The sequence below is a fragment of the Prionailurus bengalensis genome, chromosome C1, assembly GCF_016509475.1.
Source record: "Prionailurus bengalensis isolate Pbe53 chromosome C1, Fcat_Pben_1.1_paternal_pri, whole genome shotgun sequence".
Taxonomy (NCBI): Eukaryota; Metazoa; Chordata; class Mammalia; order Carnivora; family Felidae; genus Prionailurus; species Prionailurus bengalensis.
This window is the reverse complement of record NC_057345.1, coordinates 93,477,437-93,504,654: the sequence shown is the minus strand read 5'-3', so window position 1 is coordinate 93,504,654 and position 27,218 is coordinate 93,477,437. Positions and strand designations below refer to the sequence as shown.

The following is a 27,218-nucleotide window of genomic DNA, read 5'->3' as shown; positions in this document are numbered from 1 at the left end:
GCTTATTGAGCCTTTTCTTCCCCAGGCCTTACTCACCTTGCCCTCAGCCTATCCATGAAACTCAGTTTGAGTTGGTTATCCAGGAGCAGTGAATCCAGGCCACCACCCGGGTCCAGGAGGGAATGCCCACACCCTCCTCACCCAGCCTCTCTCCTAAAGAGATCAGGAGCTGAGGGCATATCAGAAAAACTCCCAGCTGCTTCTGCCCTTCAATAAGAGGACAGAGGAAGTTGTTTCTATACTTAAGAAGAAAGAAAACTTTTCATTCCAGTGCTATAAGAATTATGAGCAGATGAAGCCATGGCTCTGGCAAGGCTGGACCATTTTGGGAAACAAGATGCAAGCAAGGGAGTAATATACAAACAAAGTGTGGGTGTATTTGACAGGTTTGAGGCAAGCAGAAAGGAGGGTTTGGGTACTCTATAAAAAAACAGATATCTGAAATTCAAACTTCTTCTGATAAGGCCACAATGAAGAGATTTCCAGCAGGAAGCTGGCACCCAAATCGCCACAGGCTTGCAAGGTGATGTGCCAAGGTGAGGAGGCAGGGGAGGCAGGGTGGTGCCTCTCACAGGTCCATGTCTGGGCCTCCTGAGGATGTCTTCAGTGGCACGGAGTCAAATCCATCAGGAGTCCTCTGAAAGAGAGATGGTGACAGGAGCTGGCTGCTGCAGGGGGGCAAGTTTGCCGAACAAAGGAGAGAAAGGGAAAAGAGGTGACAGAAGGAACCCTTATGGAATTCCTGTTTCCAGCGGCTTTGTGGAAACAGATATAAGATTCCCTCTATTCTTCTTGGTCCTTTCAGTCAGTCAGAGGATGAGAAAAATCTTTAAAACCTCCTGCTTTGCATCTTTGCTGAATTCTAAAAGCCCAGAAAGACTCAGGGGTCCCAGGGTAAATTGTTCTCCTGTTGGTTAAACACACACACACACACACACACACACACACACACACACACACACGATTTTTAAAAAGGCCAAGGGAGTCACCCTGATAGGTCAGTACAAAGGGAATGAGATTCTACAATCTAAACACCTACCCGCCCTCCTTCCCTCACCAACCTTCCAGTCCTCTCCTCTCTTCTTACCACCCTCCCCACCCACACCTGTTTGATGAACTGGTTCAGGGCAGCAGTGAGGTGTGTGTTCTAGCAGAGTGGGGCTGCAGAGGGCTGTGGCCCTGGAGGAGTTGCTTGGATGCTCTCTGCTGGCCCCACACCCAGCGACAGGGTTGTGGGTATTGCATTTATGAGCTTCAAACTCGCTCACCCAGCCACACGGACAGAGCCAACTCTCCCAGCTCCACAACGCTCAGTGGTGAGCAACCTAGACTTAGCTGTTGACTCAGCTCCCAAAGGACCAGGTCCAGACATAAGGGGACAGCACCCTCCACTGGTCAGAGGAGAGCCTCGCTTCTATCAGAAGTTGATCCTAGAGACCACTTCTTCCCCACCCTCAAAAATAAAAAAGGGGTGGGGGTGGGGGGAAATGATTCTTACAACGTAGATGGTTCAATACTCCTTCTGGAAGTTAAAAGGCCCAAACAGTTCATCAACTGGAGTGCATGTTGGGAGAGAAGGAGCCTGGTCAAGAGCAGCCTTGGACCCCATGGGAAATAATAAAGGTGTGGAAACACAGAAGGCAGAAGCCAGGATTTTGAGGGTGAAGGGACAGAACAGTAGGGAGGGTGGGGAGCAGAGTAGTGATCCCTGAACAGTGTGGGACCATTCAGTGTCCTAGGACTGGTGTCTTCTCCAGCCCTCCAGGCTGACCTCAGTGCACTGACGAGCCTCCCTACCTTGGAGGTAAACGATCTGATCTTTCCAAAGAGTGACTTCTTGCTGGTAAAAATGAGGTCATCCTCCACATCCTCGCCTTCCATGATGGCACAACTGTCGGCTGCTGGCAGGTCGCAGTCCTTGAGGGTGGCATTCATCACCAGCTTGGAGTACTTGTACTCCAGTCTATGAGACAGGGGATGGGAAAGATAAGACAACAAAATGTGGAATAAGGGAGGGAGGAGAGAGAGAGGCTGGGCTATAAACAGGTAACCATAGATAAGGAATCTGAAACAGCAAAATGGTGTGAGGGCTGGGCATATAGCTAAGGAATCTTGATTTCCAGTTCAGTGATCTTTTTTCCTTAAGTCTGGCTGTTTCTGTGTTCCCAAAGGAATCGTAAATTTATTATTTTAATTGTTAATAATAACAACAGATTTAGGGTACTCTTTGCTTTTCTTTTGAGCATCTAATAGCCATTTATAGACTGCCGTGTGATACTGTCCGTGTTCAGGAGTCAGGATAACCAATACATATGTTGGATAAGTGGCTCAACCAGTCTCTGGCCAGAGTCACAGCATCTGTGGCCAACTCCAGAGGACAGCCCCATGAATTTAACCCTCAGATGTTCTCCTCCCACTTCAAAGATCCAACCCTGTCCATCCCCAAACTCCAATACCCCATCATGTACTTTTGATTCTTTTTCCAAAAGTAACAGGTCAAGACGGTGAGGAGGATGGCAGTACAGGTGCCAGCAGAGATGCCCACTTTCAGCCAGAAATCGATTGTTTTGCAGATGGTGACTCTCTGCTCAGGCAGGGAGATGCCGCCCGCGCATAGCTTTGGTTCTCGCCACACATAGGTAGTCTTCTGTTGGGGAGGAAAACAAGAAGCTTAGAGGTCACATTCCCTTCTCTCATGGGACATCCCCAAGGAGAGAAACCCACCTGGATCCCAGCCACGCAGCTGCTGACAATAGCGTGGTAGTCAGCAGGGGAGCAGAGCGGACAAGCAGCCACACTCTCCCACAGGAAGTGGAAGTTACAGCCATCACAGGTCCCATCGGAGCATGTGCTGACAAAGCAGAAAAGAGACTTGAGCGCTCACTGGCTGGGTGGTGGGAGTCCTGTCATCTCATAGCTTGCCTGATCCATCCTCTCCTTGCCAAACTGTGAACCCCACCAGGACCCTTCCAACTAGTCCTTAACACAGGTCTTGCTCTCTGATCTCCCACCCTCCACCGGGCTCTCTACTCTCTGCCCGTTTGTTTTGCTGACATTATCACAGCTAATGCCAGGTGTCTGAGCTCTAGCATGGCTACCCCAACCAACACTTCAGAGGCTCCTGTTCTCTCCGTGGACTTGTGACATTTTGCAAAAAGCCACTCTGATGCAGCTACCTGGGGGGTGGGTTTCAGGAATAGACTTCGGGTCATGGGTAGCTGTTATGTACTTTACTGTGATGTTTACAACAAGAAAAGTGGTCTTAACATTTTGACACCACTGCGGAGTCAAAATATCTTGCTTTGTTCCCCATCTCCCTGAGTGGCTCTTATTTAGGAGCAACATTTCCCAAACCATGTTCCTCAAGACACTAGTGCCCCTCTGCCTGGGTGGCTCAGTCAGTTGAGCGTCCAACTTCAGCTCAGGTCGTGATCTTGGCAGTTTGTGGGTTTGAGCCCTGCATTGGGCTCTGTGCTGACAGCTCAGAGCCTGGAGCCTGCTTCAGATTCTGTGTTTCCCTCTCTCTACCCCTCCCCAACTCGCACTCTGTCTCTCTCTTAAAAATAAACAAACACTAAAAAATAAAAATAAAAAAATACACACACACAAAAGACACCAGTGCCCCTCAAAATGTTAGTTGGGGTTAGGTGGGGCAAAAAAAGGAGGTGGGGGAGGGGTGCGGTCATCAAACTGGTTCCAGAATTCTCGATTTAATGCACTCAGCTATTAAACTCAGAATTGGGTCTTTTATTTGTAGAGAGATTCTTAGGATTCCTTAAACCGTTACTCATCCTAATAATAGCGAGTACATATGCCAGACACCATGAGAAGTCCACAAGTTCACAACCACCCCCTGAGGGGACTTATTATTACCCTCATTTTACAGATAAGGAAAAAGAGGCCCAGAGAAGATAAGAAATGTATGCACAATAACATAGCTAGTAAGGGGAGGAGATGAATCAAATAATCACTTGGCTATGCCGCTGTCCCCATAATGGTATGGGAATGTGAGAGTCGCTTTGACTCATCCTTCTGCCCCATTCTTAACATCTGAAGATCGAGAATTTGGAGCCATGACTGTGTCCCCAAGAGCCAATGAATGGCTCTCAGACTGTTTTCTCTTTGGCTCTTGGGATGAAATGAGTCCAAAGAAGGGAGACCTTTTGTTACACCCCTTTACCTAGGCAGCGACAGACTTCCAGGGGCGGGTTTCAGTGGACTGCATCTGACACGGACGGTGGCTGATCTCCCAGAACTGCAGGACTGGGTCACATCACTGGACCTGCAGAGAAAGCCAACCCCCATAGGGGAATGAATCACTCACCTGTGCCATTGGAGAGTCCTTGACGTCAACATGGAACAGTTTCCTTGCTGGGGAAGTCAGGACTTGGGAGTGCACAGGCCTGGGGTTATACAGTGAGAGAGTGGGGATCGGGGAGATGTGGTCAAGGGGAAAGGCACTGGTCCAGGAAAGGTTAGCATATCCATAACACCGGAGTCTCCTAAGTCAGGAAGGGAAGTCAGCCACAGATAATCCCGTATTTCTCCCTGCCTCCAGGGCACATCTGCCCCAGTAATACCCCAGAAGCTGGGAATCAGTGGACTCCCAGCCTGTAGCTGTCACCGTTGGGTGGTTCTGCTAGACATCGGGTATGTTCTGGCTTGATAAGTAGGTGGCTGGAGAGAGGGATGCACCAGAAATTGTGGAGGGGCCTAGGTTTCCCTTGTACAGACTGGTCTCTCATCGTCACCTATAAAAGAAGATCACGTCCGGTATTCCCAAGGACTCCGGGTGGAAAAGTTCGGCTGGGGAGGTGATTCCATCCAGAGTCATATCTGTTGTCACCCCTGCCAAATTAGAGCTCCTAATTAGTTGTCACTAGTAGCATGAGCCGGCAACCACTTCAATTCTTTCAATACCTGTCAACATCCAACCTTCCTCCATCTCATCACACCCCAGAGTGGCTCATGAAAGGGTGAACCAAGGTTTGTCAGAAGCCCCAGGGGGCACATGGCATCCCAGGATGGAATGGAAAACAAAGGTCAGGAGGTTGGGTCCCTCATCTGGGGCCTTTTCACCTCAGAGCCCGGTAGCCTCACTCTCTCTTACACATATACAAGCCCAAACAGGCTGCAGCGGCTGATTTACTCACCGATAAGTCGGTCAGCCAGGCTGACAGGCTGTGAGGACACTCCAGCCTTGTAGCCTGTCACCTCCGGGGGGATGATGACCGCCTGGCAGATGTAGGCGGTGATGGATTTGGAGAAACCCGACTCACCCTCAGGAATCCGGAGGTCAGTGACATTGTCGGCACACACGGACATTTTCTTACCCTGGGTTGGCAGACACAGAGAGGATGAAGTGGGGAGCAGTGAATGGTCATAGAACTCCCAAAAGGAAGGAGGGCACAGCTTTTTCACATCTGAAATTTCAGCCTTCCGATGGTATGTTGCAGTGGAATGATTCATCCCAGATCTAATTATAAAACAGACTTTTTTTTTTTTTATGCTAAAAATAAGGTCTAGGTGTCCTAGTTTCTGGAAGCCTGGCCCAGGGGTCACAAGCCTTTTTGTTTCCTTGCAATCACGTGGGAACCTTGTATGAGTGGTGTCGTGATGGTGGCAAACAATCTGGAGCTCTAATCTACCAGCCCACCTTACCCTGGCCAGTTTTCTAGATAGCTGCTGAAATATATGACTGGTTTCCTGAAATTTTTGAACATTCCCTCTCTGTGTCTCCCTTAGTGCTCTGATTCCACTGTGCTTGTCTTGGGAGCACTTTCCAGACAGAGATTCCCAGCAGTTGAAACAGACCCCATAAGTAACTGCCTCCCTGCCTTGAGGTAGGACATCTGGGAAATAATTAGAACCTATTCCATTTTAAAAAATGTATCAAGAGAAGAAAGTTTGTGTTTATATAGAGAACATGCCAAGAAATAAACATTCCATAACAACTCTCACTGTAGAGAACTCTGGAAGATGGTAGGCATAAGACTCCTTCCTCCTGGAGATTTTATAGTAGAGGAAATACTGAGATATTGTTCTTGAAAAAATGTTAAATTTGTGGAATATCAATATATAACTTGTCTGCTAATATAAAATCATTTGTGGGGCGCCTGGGTGGCTCAGTCGGTTAGGCATCTGACTTTGGCTCAGCTCATGATCTAACAGTTCATGGGTTCGAGTCCCGCATTGGGCTCTGTGCTGACAGCTCAGAGCCGGGAGGCTGTTTCAGATTTTGTGTTGCCCTCTCTCTCTCTGCCCCTCCCCTGCTCACACTCTGTCTCTCTCTCTCAAAAATAAACATGTAAAAAAATTAAAATCATCTTTTCAATATATTTTTTTAAAAAATTATATTTATTTATTTTGAGAGAGAGACAATGAGAGCTTGAGTTGGGGAGCAGCAGAGGAAGGTGGGGGGAGAGAGAGAGAGAGAGACAGAAAGAGAGAGAGACAGAGAGAATATCCTAAGTAGGCTCCACGCCCAGCATGGAGCCCAACGTGGGGCTCGATCTCACGACTGTGAGATCATGACTTGAGCCAAAATCAAGAGTTGGATACTAAACTGACTGAGCAACCCAGGTGCCCCTGCACCCCTAAGTTTATTGCAGCATGATTTACAATAGCCAAATTATTGAAGCAGCCCAAGTGTCCATCGATATATTAATGGATAAAGAAGATGTGGTATATACACACAATGGAATATTGTTTGGCCATAAAAAAGAATGAAATTTTGCCTTTTGCCACAACATGGTTGGAGCTAGAGAGTATAATGCTAAATGAAATAAGTCAGACAGAGAAAGATGAATAGCCATGATTTCACTCATATGTGGAATTTAAGAAACAAAGGAAATGAACAAAGAGGGGAAAAAGAGAGAGAGAGGCAAACCAAGAAACAGACTCTTAACTATAAAGAACAAACTGGTGTTTTATCAGAGAGGAGGTGGGTGGGGGGATGGGGTAAATAGGTGATGGGGATTAAGGAGCACACTTATCACGATGAGCACAGGGTGATATATGGAAGTGTTGAATCACTGTATTATATAGCTGACACTAATATAACACTGTATTTTAACTATACCAGGATTAAAATTTTAAACTTAATAAAATTTTTTCTGGGGCGCCTGGGTGGCTCAGTCGGTTGAGTATCCAACTTTGGCTCAGGTCATGATCTCACGGTTTGTGAGATCAAGCCCCGCATTGGGCTCTGTGCTGACAGCTCGGAGCCTGGAGTCTGCTTCACATTCTGTGTCTCCCTCCCTCTCTGCCCCTCCCCTGCTTGCACTCTGTCTCTCTGTCTCAGTGCCTCTCTGCCTCTCTCTCTCTCTCAAAATAAATAAACATTAAAAAATTAAAATAAATAGAACTTAATAAAATTTTTAAAAATGTAAGTGTATTAAGCATTTACAATGTAGGATTTTCAATATTCTAAGTTTTGTTAAAAATGAAGCAATGTCAGTTGCTAAATCTGGTGGTTCTTAGTTTATTTTTTAGAGTGTAAGAAATAAGGAACATGAGAACAGAAAGAAATCTGTACCTTATGGTAAAACAAAGAGTTATTTTGTCTTTGAAGTGCCAGTCTGTCGTGTGACAGTACACAGTAAGCATTTCTGAAAAGATAAAAGGAGCAAAGAAAAGAAGGCAATCTCTCCAAACTCCACATCTTCATCGCCCTTCCAGCTCAATGAATGAAACTTTTACTACATGGTCTTCCTTTAATCAGTCTCAATTCCTGAGTTATCACTAACTCACTGTGGAAGCTTCATTTTAACTTCTTCAAAGACTTTGAAAGACAAGATAGAGACATGTATCTCGAACTTTCCATAGATTAGTTCTTTCCTTCCTTCCCTCCTTCCTTCCTTCCTTCCTTCCTTTCTTCCTTTCTTTTAATAAGACATAATTGCCATAGAATATTGATTAGTTTATTTCTTGGCCTGTTGTCTACATAAACACAAGTCAAAATTTTTTTGCACGCTACAGAAGGTAGTAAAAGCTGTGCTGTGTAAAGGCCTCACTGCCTCACAGGGTCACAGACTAAAGGCTCAAGATGCTCTCTATTTTGTAACAATTGAAACTAATAACTCTCCAACTATGAATCCTGCCTTGTTTGTGATTTAGTTAAGTGCAGTAGTGGTGTGATTGCCCTTTAATTTCTGCCTTTGAATTTTTCACCCAAAATATTTGCAGCAGCATGAAATGGCTGAACATAACATTCTTTTAATATCCTGTAAAGCCTTTCACATTACTTTCTTTTATACTGTCAGCAAAGGTTCACAGGGATGAACTACAAACAGTTTATTTTATCCAGCCTTTAAATTTTTTTTTTCAACGTTTATTTTATTTTTTTTGGGACAGAGAGAGACAGAGCATGAACGGGGGAGGGGCAGAGAGAGAGGGAGACACAGAATCGGAAACAGGCTCCAGGCTCTGAGCCATCAGCCCAGAGCCCGACGCGGGGCTCCAACTCACGGACCGCGAGATCGTGACTTGGCTGAAGTCGGACGCTTAACCGACTGCGCCACCCAGGCGCCCCTATCCAGCCTTTAGAAAACAAATAACAGGGAAGCCTCTGGCACTGTTAGTGGGAATGCAAACTGGCGCAGCCACTCTGGAGAATAGTATGGAGGTTCCTCAAGAAACTAAAAGTAGAACTATCCTATGACCCAGCAATTGCACTGTTAGGTATTTATCCAAAGGATACAAAAATACAAACTATTGACAATTTAGCAGCATTATCAACAATAGCCAAACTGTGGAGAGAACCCAAATGTCCATCGATTGACAAATGAATAAAAATGTGGTATATATATACAATGGAATATTACTCAGCCATCAAAAAGAATGAAATCTTGCCATTTGCAGTGATGTGGATGGAGCTAGAATGTATCATGCTAAGCAAAATAAGTCAATCAGAGAAAGACTAATACCATGTGATTTCACCATATGATGGAATTTAAGAAACAAAACAGATGAACATATGGGAAGGGGAGGGAAGACAAAAGAGGGAAACAAACCATAAGGGATTTAAAAAAAATTTTTTTTTTTACATTTTATTTACTTTTGACAGAGAGAGACAGAGCACAAGTGGGGGAGGGACAGAGAGACACAGAGACACAAAATCTGAAGTAGGCTCCAGGCTCCATGCTCCATGCTCCAAGCTGTCAGCACAGAGCCTGACGGGGGCTCAAACTCACAAACCATGAGATCATGACCTGAGCCAAAACTGGATGCTCAACGGACTGAGCCCACCCAGGCACCCCTGTAAGGGATTTTTTATTTTTATTTTATTTTATTTTTTAATTCTTTTCTTTTTTTAGTTTTTTTAACATTTATTTCTGAGAGAGCACGAGGAGGGAGGGGCAGAGAGAGAGGGAGATACAGAATCTGAAGCAGTCTCTAGGCTCTGAGCTGTCAGCACAGAGCCCAATGTGGGGCTCAAACTCACGAACTGTGAGATCATGACCTGAGCTCAAGTCGGTCGCTTAACCGACTGAGCCACCCAGGCGCCCCTGTAAGGGATATTTTAAATGATAGAGAACAAACTATGGGTTGACAGCTGGAGGTAGGTGGGGGATGGGCCATATGGGTGATGGGTACTAAGGAGGGCACTTGTGATGAGCACTGGGTGTTGTATGTAAGTGATGAATCACTGAATTCTACTCATGAAATTAATGTTGCACTGTATGTTAACTAACTAAAAATTAAATTTAAAAAAAGGGGGGGGGAAGAAAACAAATAACAAGTTCCATGATTAGTGAAGACTGCTTTTTAAAGGGAACAGAATCTTCCTTCTGCATTGTTTTTACATATTCATTTTGAAAGAATAAAAGTCAGGTAGGAGTAAACGGACATCTTATCTTGAACACCTTTATTTTCCTAAATGTTTATAAACCAAACATCTGATTTTATAGGAAAAGGTCCTGAGGGAGAATAATAATCACTTAGAAACCTTTCAGTTTCCTAAACCGCCTGATGCCTGTTTTTTTTTTTTTTTTTGGCTTTGCTCCTGTGTCATCTCTGGCTCTGACCCACTGGTGTCCTCTTTCAATATGATGCCATCAGCTCGCGTACACCTTACCTGGTTTCCACACAGACTGAGGGTAAAGTGATGGAAGTATTTCAGCCCTTTGGAAGTGAAGCTTGGCCCTCCAGCCAGAGAGACGGTTTTTGCCAAAGCCAGGAAGTTGTAGTCCAAAACCCTGGTCGGAGTGCTGATCGAGAAGGTGCAGTCATTGTAGCACAGAGAGTGGATCTGAGGGGAAAGGGTCCGTCAGGCCCGCTGCGTGGGCAGCACTTGGAGGAGACTGTAGTGGAGAGGGGTGGCTATCATCCCCAGCCTGGTCGAGCCCAGGGGTGAAAGAAGCGGACGTACAGATTGAGTGGACATTAAAACAAGGCAAATGGGCTAGTGGGGGTCATGTGCATTTCACAGTTCAATTATTAGCACATATATGATGTACAAACGCAAATCTACTGTTTTCCAGTAAGGAATTCGGTCAGATTTTTATAGCCTTCTCCCTCAGCCTGGATATAGAACTCTCTCAATACACAAGGTAGCCCGTCTTGCTTTTAAGCAGAAGACAAGAATTGCTAACTGGAAGAAGGGTGTTCAAGATGGCAGAGGAGGAAATAGAAGCCTTGCTCCCTCCCCATTTAAAACTCACTGAACCCTGCCTCCTCTCTCCCAGGTTCTCTGCAGGACACTGAGCTTCAAAAGTGGACTTATTTCCCATAACCACCCCCCGCCTTGCTCTGTTTTAGGGTCCCCGTTCAGCAGCAGCCACATGCAACTGCCACTCCCTCCCACAACGGCAGAGGGAGCCTCAGGGGAGGAAGTTAGTGGCAAAAGTCTAGGGTGCCCAAAAGAGGTTGTCTGGGATCTGCAGAATTGTGGCTTTTTACTGCACAGCTAAACTGAGCAGCATTCATGGGCTGCATAAACAATGCCTTACAGATGTTTGTGTGTTTGTGTGGTTGTGATCAATGAAATACAAATTCATTTAAAAGCATTAATGAACACCTAAGAGCTTTCTGTCACAGAACTTTCTTAGCTTTAGAAAGTACATGGGGGCAACAGCACTGCTTTTCTACTTTAGAAGAAATCTCTAGGATAAAAGAGAGCAATGCCAATTAACTGCATGTCCCAGCAAAGGTGGGTTGCCTTCCCAAAGGACTCAGGGCAAATACCCATGACAATTGTCTGGATTGAAGTAGGCTGAATGTGAACCTGAGCTCCTATTCCTTTCCTTTAAGTCTCTGCAGAGATTCCAAATAACCCTCTGGACCAGACAGTCACAGATCTCCCTAACCCATCTCTTGAAGATGAGACTTGTCCTTGACTGAGGCCTAGACCCTGAAAACCAATGTCTACAGCTAAGAACTTGCCTTCCATGGTCACAGCCTGGGTGGGTGTCCTCAAGGACTTAACCTGGGAGTAAGCTACAGGGAATGCTTGGGTATCAGCCCCTCAAAAATCCCACCCAGGTCCTGGAACCCTCTGAGGTGGTTCATCCAGAGGGCCAAGGTTAGGATGCATGACACATTGCTGGCACCTTGTTGCTCTTGGTCCCTGGACCACAGGGCATGCAGGCCTGGATGCCATAAGGCTGGTGGGCTTTCAGGATTGTGTTAGGGGGGCAGGAGTGGCAGGTTCCTGAATCCCGATCAATGTAGTAGCCAGCAGGACAAGCGGTGCAGGAGGAGCCCATGTCAGAGGCTTCCAGGGCACAGGGACGGCAGTAGGAGGCCACCCCATCCATGACGTTGGTGACATTGATGGAGTAGATCTTGGCGACGTCATTGGTATACTTTCTGCCCTGGAAACAAGAGGAAAGAGGGCAGAGGCCTGAGACACCAGCAGCAATTGAGTTCTCTAGAAATAGCAAATTACTACTTAACCCTCTTTTACCCTGTAATACTTGAGAAAAGTCTTGGAAGGATCCTTTTTTTTTTTCTCACTAAATAGTAGCTCTTTATGTACATTTTGTGTCACATTAAACCAAGACTAACCCACTCTAAATGTTGTATAAAAATATTAAGTGCCATGGGGGAAATATGCAGTAGATAATGATATATGAAAAAAAGCAGGTCTGTTCCTTGTGAAAGGGGAAAAAAGTATTAGTACTTAGAGTGTCATCTTCCCTGGAAGTCATTTGGACAAGGCTGGGTGCTTCTCAGGGGCTGGAGTAGGCAGTTCCCTGCTGGACTCCTTAAGATCCTTCTAACCTTGGATTCTGAACCTCACACTCATACTTAAGCTAATGCCAGGGATCATCCTGACTCAGAGGTGTCTCCTGGGAGCCAGGGGTCTGCGGAAGGGGAGGAGCTTACTGTCTCATGAAAAGTAGTCCTCTGGAAGGCCCAGGTGAAGCTCATAGTAGCATTCTCCTCGATGATATAGGTGTAGGATTGTTTGCCCTTGGAACCTTTCCATGTCTCTACGGGAGTGTTGGTCCTAGAATTCACACCCTGAACCCAAGACAGACAAGTGAAGACAGTACAATTGCTGGGTGGCTGGTGAGGGGCAGGGTGCCCATGCTGCTGCCATCCCAGGGCCCATTACAGTTGGTCAGACCCATGTTAAACTGTTAAGTTCCTGATGGACAGTCCAGGCCCTTCCTCTGTGAAGTCGCTATAAGCAGGTTGTCAGTTATGTTCATGTGCCAATGGGGCAGGGGGGGCAACCCTCCCCATAGTCCCTGGAAGCCCCATAGCAGACAAGGAAAGGGAAACATACCACCATGAAGTAGAGCTCACAGTTCACAGAACAGATGGTCTCAAAGACAAATGTGATCCTGGCCACCTCTTTATTCTCTGTGTCTGCCATCACTGACTGTGGAGGTCTATGGTGCAGAAATTAAAAGTCAATTCCAGAGGTCAGGCAATGCTTATTGAAGAGCCCAGACAGCAGCAAAGGGTCTGCTGGGGGGACAGGATTAAGTTCTGAGTATGTTGGAAACAGCATGGATTAAGTCCAATTCTGCCACCTAGCTATGTGACCTTGTCCTAGCCAAATTGTAGTTTTCTCATCTGTAGAATGAAGGTGATAATATCTTTCTTATTTACCTTCCATCATTGTGGTGAGATCCAAAGGCATACCAGATGTACGAGTGCTTAGTAAAATGCTATATAACCTCACTAGCAGAGTGGGGTCCCCAGACCAGCAGCATCACCCTAACCCGAGCTTATTAGATGCACAGAACCTCAGGCCTCTCCCCAGACCCACTGAATCAGAATCTGCACACTAACAGGATTCCTAGGTGATGCATAAGCACATTAAGGTTTGAGAAGCTCCACCATCATAAGATGTAAATTACCTACATTCACTTAGCAGCTCATTCTCTGGGGTGGTGGGAGCTTTTCCTGGGTCAAATGAGCAGATATTTCAATTTATCATCTCTTCAAGCCAAGTTTTTAGTCTGGTCCTTCTTTTGGGAAAGAGATCCATGCCCAAGGGGGCAGGTAAGGGGTGGTGGTGAGTGGGTGATTTGAGGAAGGACTTTACCATAGCAATCAGATTTTAAAATTGATACGTACTTTTAGGAATGTTATCCCCCCAAAAAGCCTAAAAATGTTGCTCACCTTGCAAATGGGATATAACTGCTCATCTCTGAGTAGTGTAAATTAAGGGAAAGGAAATGAATACCTTTTGAGCAACCACTGTGGGCTGAGCACTGTGCCAGGGATGGAAAGGAGGGAGTTTGAAGAAGGTAGTGGAGAAGACAGACTGGAAATAAGGAACCTCTTCAGTGGTCCCCCCCCCCATCCTGAAAGCACATATGGGTACAAGAATTCACTTTGGCTTTGGAAATCCTTTTATGGCTTTTCTTTTGGCTTTGGCCATTTGCTCGTATTCTAAGTACCATCAGTCCCAGCTCCTGTCTATACAGTTGTGCCAACCACTGGGCTGGAAGAATCATCTCAACCTGAGTTAGTCCAAAGTCACAGAATGTGACTTGTTTTACAGATGAGGAGTCTGAAGCCTATAGGGGGAGCATGGTGACTCTTCCAAGTTCACAAAGCCAATAATTGGCAAAGTTCAAGTGTCCTGTCTTCAGCCTATTATTCTTTCCACTCTACCACACTGCCTGTAGTATTTTTTTTTTAATGGCAAACAAATTGCTTAATGTCCTAGGTCTTCTTGGGATATGGGGATCAATATGACAGTGAGAACAATCAATCTCAGTCTTCTTACCCCAAATAAAGATGAAATGTCTATGGGTATTTCTGGCTCTCCTTTTTAAAAGGGTTTTTGGTTTTTTGATTTGTTTTGTTTTGTTTTGTTTTTGGTAACATTTTATCTAGATGCCGTGAGGAGGACAAATTTATTTTTATTTATTTTGAGAGAGAGAGTGTGTGTGCGCACATGTGTGGTGGGGGAGGGGCAGAGAGAGAGAGGAAAGAGCACCCCAACCAGGCTCTTCTCTGACAGCACAGAGCCCCATGTGGTGCCTGAACCCACCAACCATGAGATCATGACCTGAGCCGAAACCAAGAGTTGGATGCTTAACCAACTGAGCCATCCAGGCGCCCCCAGGAGGAAGAATTTGAGTAGCATGTGGCCAATAGATGAGAGAAGCCAGATGAGAGGGAGCGCGACCAGTAGGTCCGCCAGCATGGGCAGCAACTAAGAAGCCATATTAGCATTCAGATTATCTTTGTCAGACCATTACCATTGCTCTCCTCTATTCTGAACTCATACTTCTGCATGCCAGAAGTCCTCTCCTCTACAATCTTCTAAGTTATGTGGGACTTGATTGTGGCCAAGGTGGTGTGGGATTCCCCTGGGTTTTGTATTCCTCACCTGAATCCTGGCACAACCAGAGTGAGAATCATGAAGTCATTGTCTGAAGCTCCAACTGCTGTATAAATGTGATCACCAGCCACCTCCCAGCCTGGAAAAAGAGAGGGGAGAGTTAACACCCCAGTGGTCTCAGATGAAGGGCAAGCGTACACCCAGATGACATGCTGAGAGAACACTGTCCTTTGAGGCATCCAGAACCACTAACCCAACCAAGTCATGTTATTTATCCTGCTACTTTGGTCAAAGCCTCTGAAACTCTCAGAGCAAGCTCTTTGGAGTGTGCACTTTGCTTCTAGTTCTGGCTTTGTCTCTAAAACTAAGTTTTGGAGGATGAATGTCCGCAAGGAGTGGAACTTTAGAGAGAATGCATGGCATGATTAGCTCATTTCGTTGTAGACATTACTATTATGAAGAAATGTGAAGTGGAGGAGCCCCTGTAGGGCGAGCAGGGAGCCGGCAGCTCACAGTAAGTGGGGACGCACTTACCGGTCATGCCCTTGTACTCAAAGTTGATCCCACTGAGAACGGTGGTTTCCATGTTTGAAGGCAACGTGTTCCACCATTTGTATTCGAATCCCACAGCAGGCTCAGTCCCGGCTGGGCAGTGGGTGCAATCTGGGGTAACCACAAGATCCACACCTTCAGCGGGGAGGCCGCGGCCACCCTGACCAGAGCTGCTGTCACACAGATTAAGTGGCGACAAGGGCAGGCAGCCAAAGGAGGGTGATGCTGAGCACCATAGCACGGTTATATTGAGTTGACTCAAAAACATTCTGACAATGTATTTAACAAACTCAGGACGTAAATTCTGACCCTGAATTCCAAAACTCCAGCTGTCCTACTTGCTCACCAAGTTCTTCATTTTGAGACTTAAATGTGTCTCCTAGTCTGATGCATGTAGTTCATATTATTTGTCACATTATTATCAGTAAATGCATTTACATGAATAGGCACACAAATCCTCCCAGCTCCTTTCTGCAGCATGGCTTATGGCTCTGATTGTTTCAAGCTGGCCATCCCAGCTTCCCAGACCTTCTGGTTAGCATCCCTGCTGCATGCTAGCAGTCTCTGTGGTGAGGACTGGGTACTTCAAGCCCAAGTCACATTCGCAGTTGGAATAGGGAGGAAGGCAGGCAGTTCTCAAGTATGACTCTGACCTGCAGACAGGTCCCACCCTGCCCTCTCTTCTCCTGAACTTAGTCCACAGAGTGGCCCAGTCCTTACTGCGTCCTTGGAAGGACAGAATGCACATTCAGCTGACCACCCATGTGGGTGATGTGGGAATGGGTAGAATGCAGATAAAGAGGTTACCAGAGCCGTTGGAGTAAGAGCCATAAGGGCAGGGCTCGCAGGCGCTGTTGTTGGTTTTGGAAAAGCCTGGGTTGCAGGGTGGGCAGCGGGTCTTCACGCCAGAAGCGGGCAGTTTCACGGCCCCCTTGAGATCTTCACCACAGATTTTCGGCTGGGCCCATTTGTACATGAGCTGTGTCTGCAGAAATGGATTAAGAACGCTCAGCCTGTGTGGCATTTGGCACATCTTTAGGAATTTATCTCGAGAATGGGGTGAGGTGGGAGGACTCTGGGCTATAACGAAAGTTCCACCAGGGTGGGGAACTTGTTTTGGTTACCAGTGCCTCCCATGACCCTAGCCCAGAGCCTGGCACATGGTTGTGCTCGACAAATATTTGCTGAATGTTGACTGGATGAAGAGGGAAATACTTAATGAGGACTTGTGTGACAGAAAGAATGGTCATGGGAGGACCAGCTGTCTCCAGAGAAAGCTCTGATTCCAATGTAGAATCTTATCACTACTAAGGTCACGGGAAAAGTAGCTGGTGAAAACCCCAAAACATAGAAAGGGGTGTCCCAATTTGTCTTCCAAGTATTTTCTTTGCCTTTTCATTTACTCAATAGACATTTTAGAAAGCCTAATACATCTGTGTGCCAGACCTGGTGGCTCAGAGATGAATGAGACATGGCCCCCTGCCCTTAAGGTGCTCACCATCTAGCAAGGGCAACAATCACATAATAACAATCTATGGCTACTGTGTTCTCTGAGACATCAAGGCAGAAGGGACAATGTTGGCCAAAGGGTATAAACTTGTAGTTATAAGACCAGTAAGTTCGGGGGATCTAAGGTGCATCAAGGTGGTTACAGTTAGTAGTACTGTATTTCTGTATATACTTGAGAGTCGCCAAGGGAGTAGATCTTAAATGTTCTCACTGCAAAAATAAAAAGGGTAATTAAGTGATATAGTGGAGGTATTAATGCTATGGTGGTCATCATCTTGCAATATACAAATACATCAAATCAACACACTGTACACCTTAAGCTTACACAATGTTATATGTCAATTGCATCTCAATAAAGCTGGGGAGGAGGGAAGAGGAATGGTCAGCTATCACATCAGTGGGGAAGGGAAGCATTGTATCTGTCATTCACTAGGGCCATCCCTACTCTTCTGATGGAGGCATCTATACAGGAGAGGGGTTGACCTACAGGAGGCTCCTGGTTCAGCAGCTCCAAGCCTCCTATGTGGTCCTTGGGCTGAGTCAGAGACAAAAAGTACTTCTGTGGATTACACTGATGTGATAATCTGTGCAGCACTACCATATATGTGAAAAGGTGGATGAATAAGGCATCTTTCCATTCTATTCAGGATAAGAAGTGACAAGTCTTAAAAGGAACCTGTGCTGTCTTTGCTGACAGTGAGTGCTAGAGCTCCTCCTCTCCCTGCTCAGCTCAGCTGTGAAGAGATTCCTCCCTTGGAAGAGCAGCTAATGGCCAGAGCCCTCGGCTTGTGCTCTAACCTAGGCGCTCTCAGCCTGTCCCCTTGAGTCTCATGGAGAGAAGGGTCTGGGGAGCAGGAAGACTGACTTGGGCCATCCCTTAGAGCAGCACATGCAGCAGCCCCAGTGAATTGGCCAATCTAGTCCCTGAGAAACCGCCGAGGCACAGCAAAGGTCACCAGGGCAATCATGAGAGTCAGCTCGAGTTACGAGTTACAGCCCTTGATTTAAAAATACAGTTTAGGGGCGCCTGGGTGGCGCAGTCGGTTAAGCGTCCGACTTCAGCCAGGTCACGATCTCGCGGTCCGGGAGTTCGAGCCCCGCGTCGGGCTCTGGGCTGATGGCTCGGAGCCTGGAGCCTGTTTCCGATTCTGTGTCTCCCTCTCTCTCTGCCCCTCCCCCGTTCATGCTCTGTCTCTCTCTGTCCCAAAAATAAATAAACGTTGAAAAAAAAATTAAAAAAAAATAAAAATAAAAATAAAAATACAGTTTAGGGGTGCCTGGGTGGCTCAGTCGGTTGAGCGTCTGACTTTGGCTCAGGTCATGATCTCACGGTCCGTGGGTTCGAGCCCCGCGTTGGGCTCTGTGCTGACAGCTCAGAGCCTGGAGCCTGTTCCAGATTCTGTGTTTCCCTCTCTCTCTGACCCTCCCCCGTTCATGCTCTGTCTCTCTCTGTCTCAAAAATAAATAAACATTAAAAAAAATTTTTTTTTAAATACAGTTTAGGGGCACCTGGGTGGCAGGCACAGTGGGTTACGTGTCCGACTCTTGGTCTCAGCTCAGGTCATGATCTCATGAGTTGGAGCCCCACGTAGGGCTCTGGGTTGATAGCACAGAGTCTGCTTGGGATTCTGTCTCTCCTTCTCTCTGCCCTTCCCCCGCATGTGCTCTCTCTTTCCCTCTCTCAAAATAAATAAACTCTAAAAAATATTTTTAAAAATACAGTTTAGAAGGCAAAGTGAAATCATGAGACTCAGCAGAACCAGTGTGGGCATGAGGCACAAATCACAAGAGTTCTGTAAAGCATTCCTGATGAACCCATGTTTGTGTGCACTCACGCTTCAGGGCTCCTCCCCTGAGCCTTAGCTGGGCTGCTAAGGCAGAGCACTGGTTCTGGCCCTACTGAGCATCCAAAGGCAAGGGCAGACAGCCAGGCTGGCAGGCAGCAGAGCTCACTACAGATTTAGAGGGCCTTGGCCTGGGCCTGGGAGGGGAGAGACTGGGGCAGAAGGAAGCAAAGAGCCACATTCAGTCATATGTTATGCCAAGCGGGGAGAAGAGGAGCAGGATTAAGTGTCCTCATTTAATTAGTGAGTCAACTGATGCCAATAAAATGAAAATAATTTTTTCAAGGTCATACAGAACCCCAAACACTGCAGAACTGAATGTAAGGTACAACTGATGATATGTGCAGCCATTCTCCCTTGGCTGTTGGGCAAGGGAATGATGCTCCAAACATGAAGAAAGGGGTGGGGGAGAGTGGAGAGTAGGAGATGATTATGAAAAACAGCCACTGCTAAGGACCAGACTTTATCCCGTGCTTATTTGGCGAAAGGAGAATCTATCCAGCCATCCAGCCGGCAAACACCTATGCACCCTAAGAGCCATGCACATGCTTAATGCTGAATGCAGATTTCCCAACTTCTCATTCTCTCTGCCTGAGAGGCTGTGGTTTAGGGATACAGATACAGACAACTCATCTAGAACGTCTAATCTAAGACAAATCGTCTTAGGACCTCCACACCTGCTGTGCCCTCTGCCTGGAAAGTGCTGGGGCCCCCACTCATCTCACTCAGGTCTCTGTTCAAATGTCACCTCCTCAAATGTCGATCCCGACCCTCTCTAAAATAGTATCTCCACCCTCTGTCATTCTCTGTCTCCTAATCTTTTATTTTTTTTCCCTCCACTTACTGATATAGTCTAATTTGTTGTTCATCTGTTGTCTCTCTCTCTCTCTCCACTTGTGCCCCAGCAAGAATTAAGTTCCATAAGAGTAGATGTTCCCTCTGTTTGGTTGACTGTTGTATACGGAGTGCTTAGCACCATGACTGACTGTTGAAATGAACACATGACTGCTGAAAGGCCTTCCTGGACCCCCAAGTCCTGGTCACTCCTCTCCCGGTTTCTCCCAGGGCCCTGCGCATCTTTCTTCTTGCTTTGGTCAGGCCCTGTTCTCCTCCCTCACCCTCTTTCTTAGGACTGTGAGCTCCCTGAGGGCAGGCACTTCTGTCACCGCAGAGTCCCCAACTTGAGCACCAAGCCTGGCACTGCATTAATACTCAAAACATGGCTGCTGACTCAGTGGCGATGCAGACTACAAAGGAAAGTCTTTCTGAGGCAGAAAGCCTGGGGGAAAGAGGGAACCAGCAAAGACCGAACAGTCAGGCCATTCTCCAGTGAGCCAGGAAGTAGGAATCAATTCCCTTTGCCAGCCCACAAAAGCAGCACCAAGGGGACAAGTCTGATGAGTTCCATGAGGAAATAAGTGTGCATGGACAGGCAGTCATTGCCCAGAGGGGCTAATAAGCAAATGGAAGAAACCAAGCAAAAGAAAATGAAATGGCTTTTTGCAACAGAGCACATGTAACTAAGGAGCGGAACAAATGGGGCAAAAACGAGTCTCTGACCTGAAAATGAATGAGGCCGTCTTGTTTTGCTTCCCCCCTTGGCCCCAGGGTCACTGCGGAGGTCTGTGGGGTTTTCTCTGGTGCCAGCTTCGCTGACCTCTGGAACTCCAAATGTGGTAAAGCCCAAGGAGCAGGCAAATGAACTATCTGGGACAAAGGGGCTCCAAGATCACGCTACCCACCTCTCCGTTGGCATCACAGGCTGTGTGAGTGTAGAAGTAGTCTTTGTCTGTGCAGGCTGGGCGTACTTTGCAGGAGGAAGATCCTTTTTCTAAGTTGCAAAAGTAAGGACAAATAGTTGAAGTTATATAAGAAAGCAGAGCTCTTGCCCATTTGCTCATGACCTGTGACCTCTAAGACCCAGGGGTATAGCACAACACAGGTACTGACGGGAGTAGAACACCCTGCATACCCCCCCTTCCCTTTGTTTCACTTCCGGTCCCTAAAGTCCTGCTCAGATACCCCCTTTGCACCTCTCCCTAGTGCTATGAGAAGCCACTGGGCCCGCACGGTGGGGAGGGGCAGAGAGAAGGGGACTGGCCAGGGGACCAGTGAGGAGGGCGACTAGCTGGAAAGAGCATCTTACAGGTTAACCGCCATTAACGTAAGTTCCTGAAACCCGCATCCTGTTTTCCCTTTTCCATGCAACCATCCTACACAAATGAGCTGATAATTTCCTCTGACTCCACTTAAGACATGGAGCTCTTGGGGTGCCTGGGTGGTTCAGTCAGTTAACCATCTGACTTCAGCTCAGGTCATCATCTCACGGTTCCTGAGTTCAAGACCCACGTCGGGCTCTGTGCTGACAGTTCAGAGCCTGGAGCCTTCCTCAGATTCTGTCTCTGTCTCGTTCTCTGCCCCTGCCCTGCTCGCGCTCACTCTCTCTCTTTCTCAAATATAAATAAACATTAAAAAAAAAAAGATATAGAGCTCTTTCCACTTTCCCTACCCCCAAACATCCTGGTGCCATCTCTAACCCTGACCTGTTCCTAATAAAAACCGTCTTAACTATCATTTTATTTATTCTACTCTCTGTATGTCAGTTTGCTTTAACCCTATGAGTGCCTTGATAGCAAGAACTATTTCGGTGTATCCCTCTTTGAAACAATGAATTTCACCTTTTCTGAATTACAAACATGTTGAGAATTTGCAAAAAGACCTGTTTCTTCTATCCAGAAAAAATATACATAACTTTTGAAAATAAATTTTTAAAAATTTCCAGGGGCTTTACTTCCCCAAAATAAAAGTCATGGCTTTATAGAGTGCCAGTACAATACTACCACTACACCTGTCTCCATCATTTCTACAGTGACTATTGTTGTCACCTGCAGGTAAACATTTAATACAAGCGAGACCTCCTAACTCTATATGTTATCTGACAGGCTGTGTGATAGAGTGGACTGAGATTTTAAGTTAGACAGAACTGGGTTTGGATCCTGCTTTATTTCTTTTAAAAAAAAATTTTTTTTAATGTTTATTTTTGAGAGAGAGAGAAAGAGAGAGACATGGCATGAGTGGGGGAGGGGCAAAGAGAGCCAGAGACACAGATCCGAAGCAGGCTCCAGTCTCTGAGCAGTCATCACAGAGCCTGATGCGGGGCTCGAACCCACAAACCCTGAGATCATGACCTGAGCTGAAGTCAGATGCGTAACCTACTGAGCCACCCAGGCACCCCAGATCCTGCTTCATTTACCAGCTGTGTCACTTCAGGCAAGTTACTGAACCTAAGGCTTAGTACTCTCATCTGTAGAGCAGGAATAATAATATCCACCTCACTGGAGCCAGCACATCCCTGGCACATCGTAAGTAGGGACTCACTAAATGCTAGTAACTATTATTACCTGTGTTTGTGCGAATGATTTCTATCTGAACTGTCATGGGATTTTAAATAAGGATTGAGGAATTTCTTTCTCTCTTTCCCAGCGAAGGCTTATTTCCCAACTGATCCCTTCTTCTTTCCAAGGCACCAAATGAGTTCCTAGATCAGAGAATCTCCTAGTTACAGCTTCCTTGGCCTGCCCTGGGGAGCTTCCTCAACCACGCATTCTCACACCTCTTCTGTCCCCGTCTTATTAGTCTGGGCAAGAGGGAAATACTGCCTGAGAGACAGCTGGAGTCTTCTCAGCTCATTGACTTGGCTAACAAGCAGAAGGCCTCATTCAGCACAGAGAGATCCAGGGACTCCTGCTTTTTACAAACCGGGCCAGGAGAAATTTGGGGGGAGATGCTGAAAACACACCAATTCCCAGGACCTTGCATACTGGGTCTAGCAAATTGCAAGTTGCATGGAAGAAAGTACATTCTGCACAAGGACTTTTCTCTGTTTGTCAAATATTTGCTCAACCTGATGCCCTAGCTCCAGGTTTCAGCAAAAAGTGTCCAGCTGTTTACACACTGACAACTGCTAAGGTAGTTTTAAGAAATGATTAACCCGAATGCTGAGACGGACCTTACTTCCCTAGCTCAGGTTTCATCAAAGTGTTTAAGTTGGGTACTAGTCAAGTTTGAAAGATCGGCCTAGATGGTTGGTGAGGGAGTGAAAAGTGATTCCTATAGCATTGGCCCCAGGGCAAAACTGTGAGAAGATAAAGTTTATCATGGGGGCTCCAGTTTCTCTCTTTGAGCCTCCCACCTCCTTCCAGGACCTTCTCCCCACCTCTAGGAGTGCAAGGTCTTGTCATCCTGATCCACTGCATCACAGGAAAACATTTCCCCTGAAGGTTCAAGCATCTAATGAATGCTTGGCCCAGGTCAGACCTCACTTCAGACTCTGGGCAAATCCCTCGAATTCTCTGTGCTGCCCTTTGTTCATTTATAAACAGGGAGATCAGTCCTGCACTCTGCTGTGAGTAATACATGAGAAAATGTTTGGTAAATTGTAAAGTACCATCCAAGTGATGTGTTACTGTTGTTACCTATGCTAAAAGTACTTTCATATTAAACGAAGACAGCTGGGACTAGCCTTGACGGAAATGAACACAGTTGACCCTTGAACAACACAGGTTTGAACCAGGCGGGTCCACTTATATGCAGACTGGGTTTATACATATATATATATATATATATATATATATATATATTCAGTATATATACTGTAAACGTGTTTGCTCTTCCTTGTGGTTTTCTTTTTTTTTCTTTTTTTATTAATATTTTATTTATTTTTTAATTTACATCCAAGTTAGCATATGGTACAACAATGATTTCAGGAGTAGATTTCCTTGTGGTTTTCTTTTTTTTTTTTTTTTTTTTAAATTTTTTTTAAATTTTTTTAATTAATTAATTTATTTTTTTTAACGTTTATTTTATTTTTGAGACAGAGAGAGACAGAGCATGAACAGGGGAGGGGCAGAGAGAGAGGGAGACACAGAACTGGAAGCAGGCTCCAGGCTCTGAGCCATCAGCCCAGAGCCCGACGCGGGGCTCGAACTCACGGTCCATGAGATCGTGACCTGAGCTGAAGTCGGACGCTCAATCGACTGAGCCACCCAGGCGCCCCTCCTTGTGGTTTTCTTAATAACATTTTTCCTCCAGCTTCTTTTATTGTAAGAATACAGTATATAATACACAAAACATACAAAATATGTGTTGATCAATTGTTTTTGCTAGCAGTAAGGCTTCCAGTCATTAGTAGTTAAGTTTCTGGAAAGTTACATGTGGATTTCTGATTACCTGGGGGGTGGGTACCCCTTGTCCCCATGTTGTTCAAGGGTCAGCTATGATAAAATACGTGCTTACTACATACCGGGCACTGTTCCAAATCCTTTATCTGTAGTAATCAAATGATCCACACAATAACACTATGAGGTAGATAGGATTATTGCCACTCCCATTTTATACATGAGGAAACTCAGGCACAGACAGGGGACTTGCCCCAGGTGACAGAGCTAGTAAGTGGTGGAGCAGGGATTTGAACCTTAGTAATTTAGTCCTGGAGTCCATGCTCTTAAACCCAAAGCTGTTCTACTAGGAAATAAGTCCCTAATATTCAATGTAACACAAAGGAATTCATCTTAATGATCAAATTTTAGTTATCAATAAGAAAGATGCGTTTAGTCAAGTCTTTGTCCTTAACAGATACAGGCCCATCAGCTCCTAGTCTAGGTCCTGGATACCGGCAATGATGCCTGTTGCAAAATCTCTGGACTGTGGTGTCCACCTCCAGTTGTTCCATTCCTCATCCATTTTCCAAATGGCAGCTAGAGTGGTCCTTCAAAACCACAAGCCAGATCATGTTACTCCCCAGCTAAAATTCTTTAATGCCCCCCCCCCCATCCCTGCTGATAGGATCAAATCTCAAATGTTTAGCCATGACACAGAAGGGCTGGTGGATGGCCTGTTGCCTGCCCACCTCTTGGCCTTGGATGCTAGGTCTCTCCAAGTCAGTTCCTGCCATGCCAAGTTTCTTCAAGATCCCTGAGCCTTCTGGCTTTCGCTACACTTCTAGAATATCCATCAAATCACCAACTCATCTTTCAAGACCACAGCCACTGAACCCTTTCCTGTCTCCACAGTAAAGGACTGACCAGTTCTCTTCTTTGCCTCTACTGTGTGCTACACTCAGAGCTCCTATCCCAGCAGCTACTGCACCATGGGGTTACTAAATTCAGGTGTTCCTATAATGGCGTTCCTACTTTCCGACATAAGGTAGAGGGTAGGCACCAGCTCCAACTCTAGCACCAAGCCCAAGCCCTGGCACCTGGCCAGCACTCAGGACTTAGTTGTAAATAGATGACTAAATGTTCACAGGGTCTTCTGACCTCCCTTTACGCACAGTCCATCATAGGCTCTGATCTCTCCCCCACCCCCACCCCCACCTCTCTGTCTCTGTCTCTCTCTGCATTTCCCCAGCCTCCCACTGACCCTGTATTCTGGAAGAGTCAAGTCATTGTAAAAACTCACTTTCTAGTCAAAGAGGTGGATTGAGAACCTGGTGGCAAAAGTTCAAAAACTCAGACTCCCAACCGAACACTTTCGTAACAGTTGTCTGGATGACAATCAGTTTACATACAGAGTTGGTCAAAACATTCCCAGGCGGTTTCTCTAGAGCCACCTTGCCATTCAAACTCTTGTACGGCTGCTGGGCTGGAAAGGCAGCTGGAGACTAAGACCAACAAAGGCTGCCATTGATAGAGCAGGGAAGGAGAATGAGAAATGCAAGTGGAAAAACAGGAATTTAGACTTATGGATTAAAAACATCCCTCAAGATCTCAACATTCCTGTTCTTGCTGAAAACTATACTCATTTGGCAAGATCTGTGTAGATAAACAGGACTGTTGTTTTAGGAATAGTGTAAAAAACAAGCGGTTCACATGGTCAGTGGCTCGTCTTGGCCGAGCAAACACATAGTGTAACACCTGCTGAAGGGTGTGTCTGTGGACAGGTTTGAGTGTCTGCTTGAGAGAGAGCCTTGAGCTGGGTGTGTATGTGAGTCTGGGTAAGAAAAGGAAACTGGAATAATTATGAGTGTTTGTAGGGAAAGCGAAGGGACTCCTTCTCCCTCCCGGCTTATTTGTTTAGAACCTGTCTTAGAGATTGGCCGCTGTGCCAATGCCTGGGGTGCCTGAGCAGAGGGTCCTCTGGGGAGACTGCCCACCTTACACCATAGCCCTGCTACCCTGGGACTCCCTCAAATGACCAGTTCTGTTTCTCAAGTTGTGATGCTTTAGGAAGCTACTCAGAGACTAGCAACAGCCTGCTACACCTGTCCCCTTATTTTCCCTCAGAACACTTGTTTTTCAACTATGTTCCAAGGAATCTGGATTTCCTGAAAAGGCCTCCCTTGAATTCAATGGATGCTCAGGCTGCTAAAAGTAGTAAAAAGATTGTAACTTCCATCTTTAGCCCTTGCTATCAAAATGTTTTGCTCATCAATACAGCCTCATGGCTCTTCCAAATTAACTTTGATAATAATTGTTACGAATTAAAATATATAAACATATACCTTTTACTTACAGTATCTATTATTTATAACTATAATCTTTTTTTAATGTTTATTTATTTTGAGAGAGACAGCATGAGTGCAGGGGAGGGACAGAGAGAAGGAGAAAGAGAGAGAATCCCAAACAGGCTCCGCACTGTCAGCGCAGAGCCCGACGTGGGGCTCGAACCTGTGAACCATGAGACCATGACTTGAGCGAAAGTCAAGAGTCAGACGCTCAAATGACTGAGCCACTCAAGCACCCCAACTGTAATCTTATATAAGGTTTCGTGTCTACAAATTTCACTGCTTAGGAAAAAAATAAAAAGATTGCAACCCCTTTCTCCAACTTTCCTAATCCCTGTAACCCTGAACTGCTTTTTCTTTTTGCCACAGCCCCCTGCACGTTTTACTGTCTAATGTACTATAATTTATTATATATTTATTATCATTACTGTTTATTGTCTGCCTCCCCCACCCCCCCACCCCCCGCCACCAGAATGTAAATTCCATGAAAACAGGGAGCTTTGTCGATTTTGTTCACTGGTGTATTCCAAGCACCTAGGACCTGGCACATAGTAGGGGCTCAATAATTACTTGTTGGACAATTTCATTTTTGTTTCCAGAGTGATCAGTGGAGTGTGGATCAGCAAGGCTCTTCCAGTGTCCAGGAAACCAGGGTTTAAGAAGCATCGTCTTCAGCATGGTCAGAAGGATGCTCTCCTTCCTGTTTTCTCCCCATGTTTGTTGATTATCACCCCCTCCCCACGTCCACCAAACTCTACCCACCCTCAGAAACATCACCTGAGTATTTGTCAGGGTCACACTGGTGGCAGGAAGTCTCTCCCTTATTTGAGTAAGAGTTGGCTGGGCAAAGTTCGCAGAAAGAGGAGCCCTGCTTGTCTGCATATGTGCCAGGTTTGCAGGGGAAGCATTCTGAAGTGTAGGCCACCCCTAGGGAGGACGAACAACATAGAAAAGCAACGGTTGAGCCTAGAGACTGAGGCCTGGGGACCGGCCCTCACCAGCACCCCCCCCCCCCCCCCCCCCCCCCCGCCACAGAGTTAGGAAATCAGCAGCA

General features: G+C 46.1%; 1 protein-coding gene and 1 non-coding gene across 5 annotated transcripts in view; one reads left to right on the top strand and one right to left on the bottom strand.

Moving 5' to 3' along the window:
• Positions 1 to 352: 352 nt before the first annotated feature.
• Positions 353 to 27,218, bottom strand: part of ELAPOR1 (endosome-lysosome associated apoptosis and autophagy regulator 1) — a 72,756-nt gene continuing 45,890 nt past the window's right edge. For 2 of the 4 annotated variants that reach the window (XM_043575753.1, XM_043575757.1), the window contains 17 exons: positions 26,942 to 27,091; positions 20,403 to 20,491; positions 16,115 to 16,292; positions 15,290 to 15,418; positions 14,804 to 14,894; positions 12,737 to 12,842; positions 12,331 to 12,468; positions 11,553 to 11,816; positions 10,079 to 10,252; positions 5,154 to 5,334; positions 4,752 to 4,848; positions 4,181 to 4,282; positions 2,725 to 2,851; positions 2,469 to 2,647; positions 1,798 to 1,963; positions 1,499 to 1,554; positions 353 to 637 (listed from right to left, as the gene is read on the bottom strand). In XM_043575753.1, the coding sequence (XP_043431688.1) occupies positions 604 to 637; positions 1,499 to 1,554; positions 1,798 to 1,963; positions 2,469 to 2,647; positions 2,725 to 2,851; positions 4,181 to 4,282; positions 4,752 to 4,848; positions 5,154 to 5,334; positions 10,079 to 10,252; positions 11,553 to 11,816; positions 12,331 to 12,468; positions 12,737 to 12,842; positions 14,804 to 14,894; positions 15,290 to 15,418; positions 16,115 to 16,292; positions 20,403 to 20,491; positions 26,942 to 27,091 (2,261 nt within the window). In that variant the 3' untranslated portion in view covers positions 353 to 603. Of the gene's footprint in view, positions 669 to 1,498; positions 1,555 to 1,797; positions 1,964 to 2,468; positions 2,648 to 2,724; positions 2,852 to 4,180; positions 4,283 to 4,751; positions 4,849 to 5,153; positions 5,335 to 10,078; positions 10,253 to 11,552; positions 11,817 to 12,330; positions 12,469 to 12,736; positions 12,843 to 14,803; positions 14,895 to 15,289; positions 15,419 to 16,114; positions 16,293 to 20,402; positions 20,492 to 26,941; positions 27,092 to 27,218 lie in introns of all 4 variants that reach the window. The other 2 variants (XM_043575756.1, XM_043575754.1) reach the window with 2 other exon arrangements.
• Positions 18,092 to 18,176, top strand: TRNAQ-UUG. Its single transcript has one exon. It is a non-coding gene; the product is annotated as a tRNA-Gln (tRNA).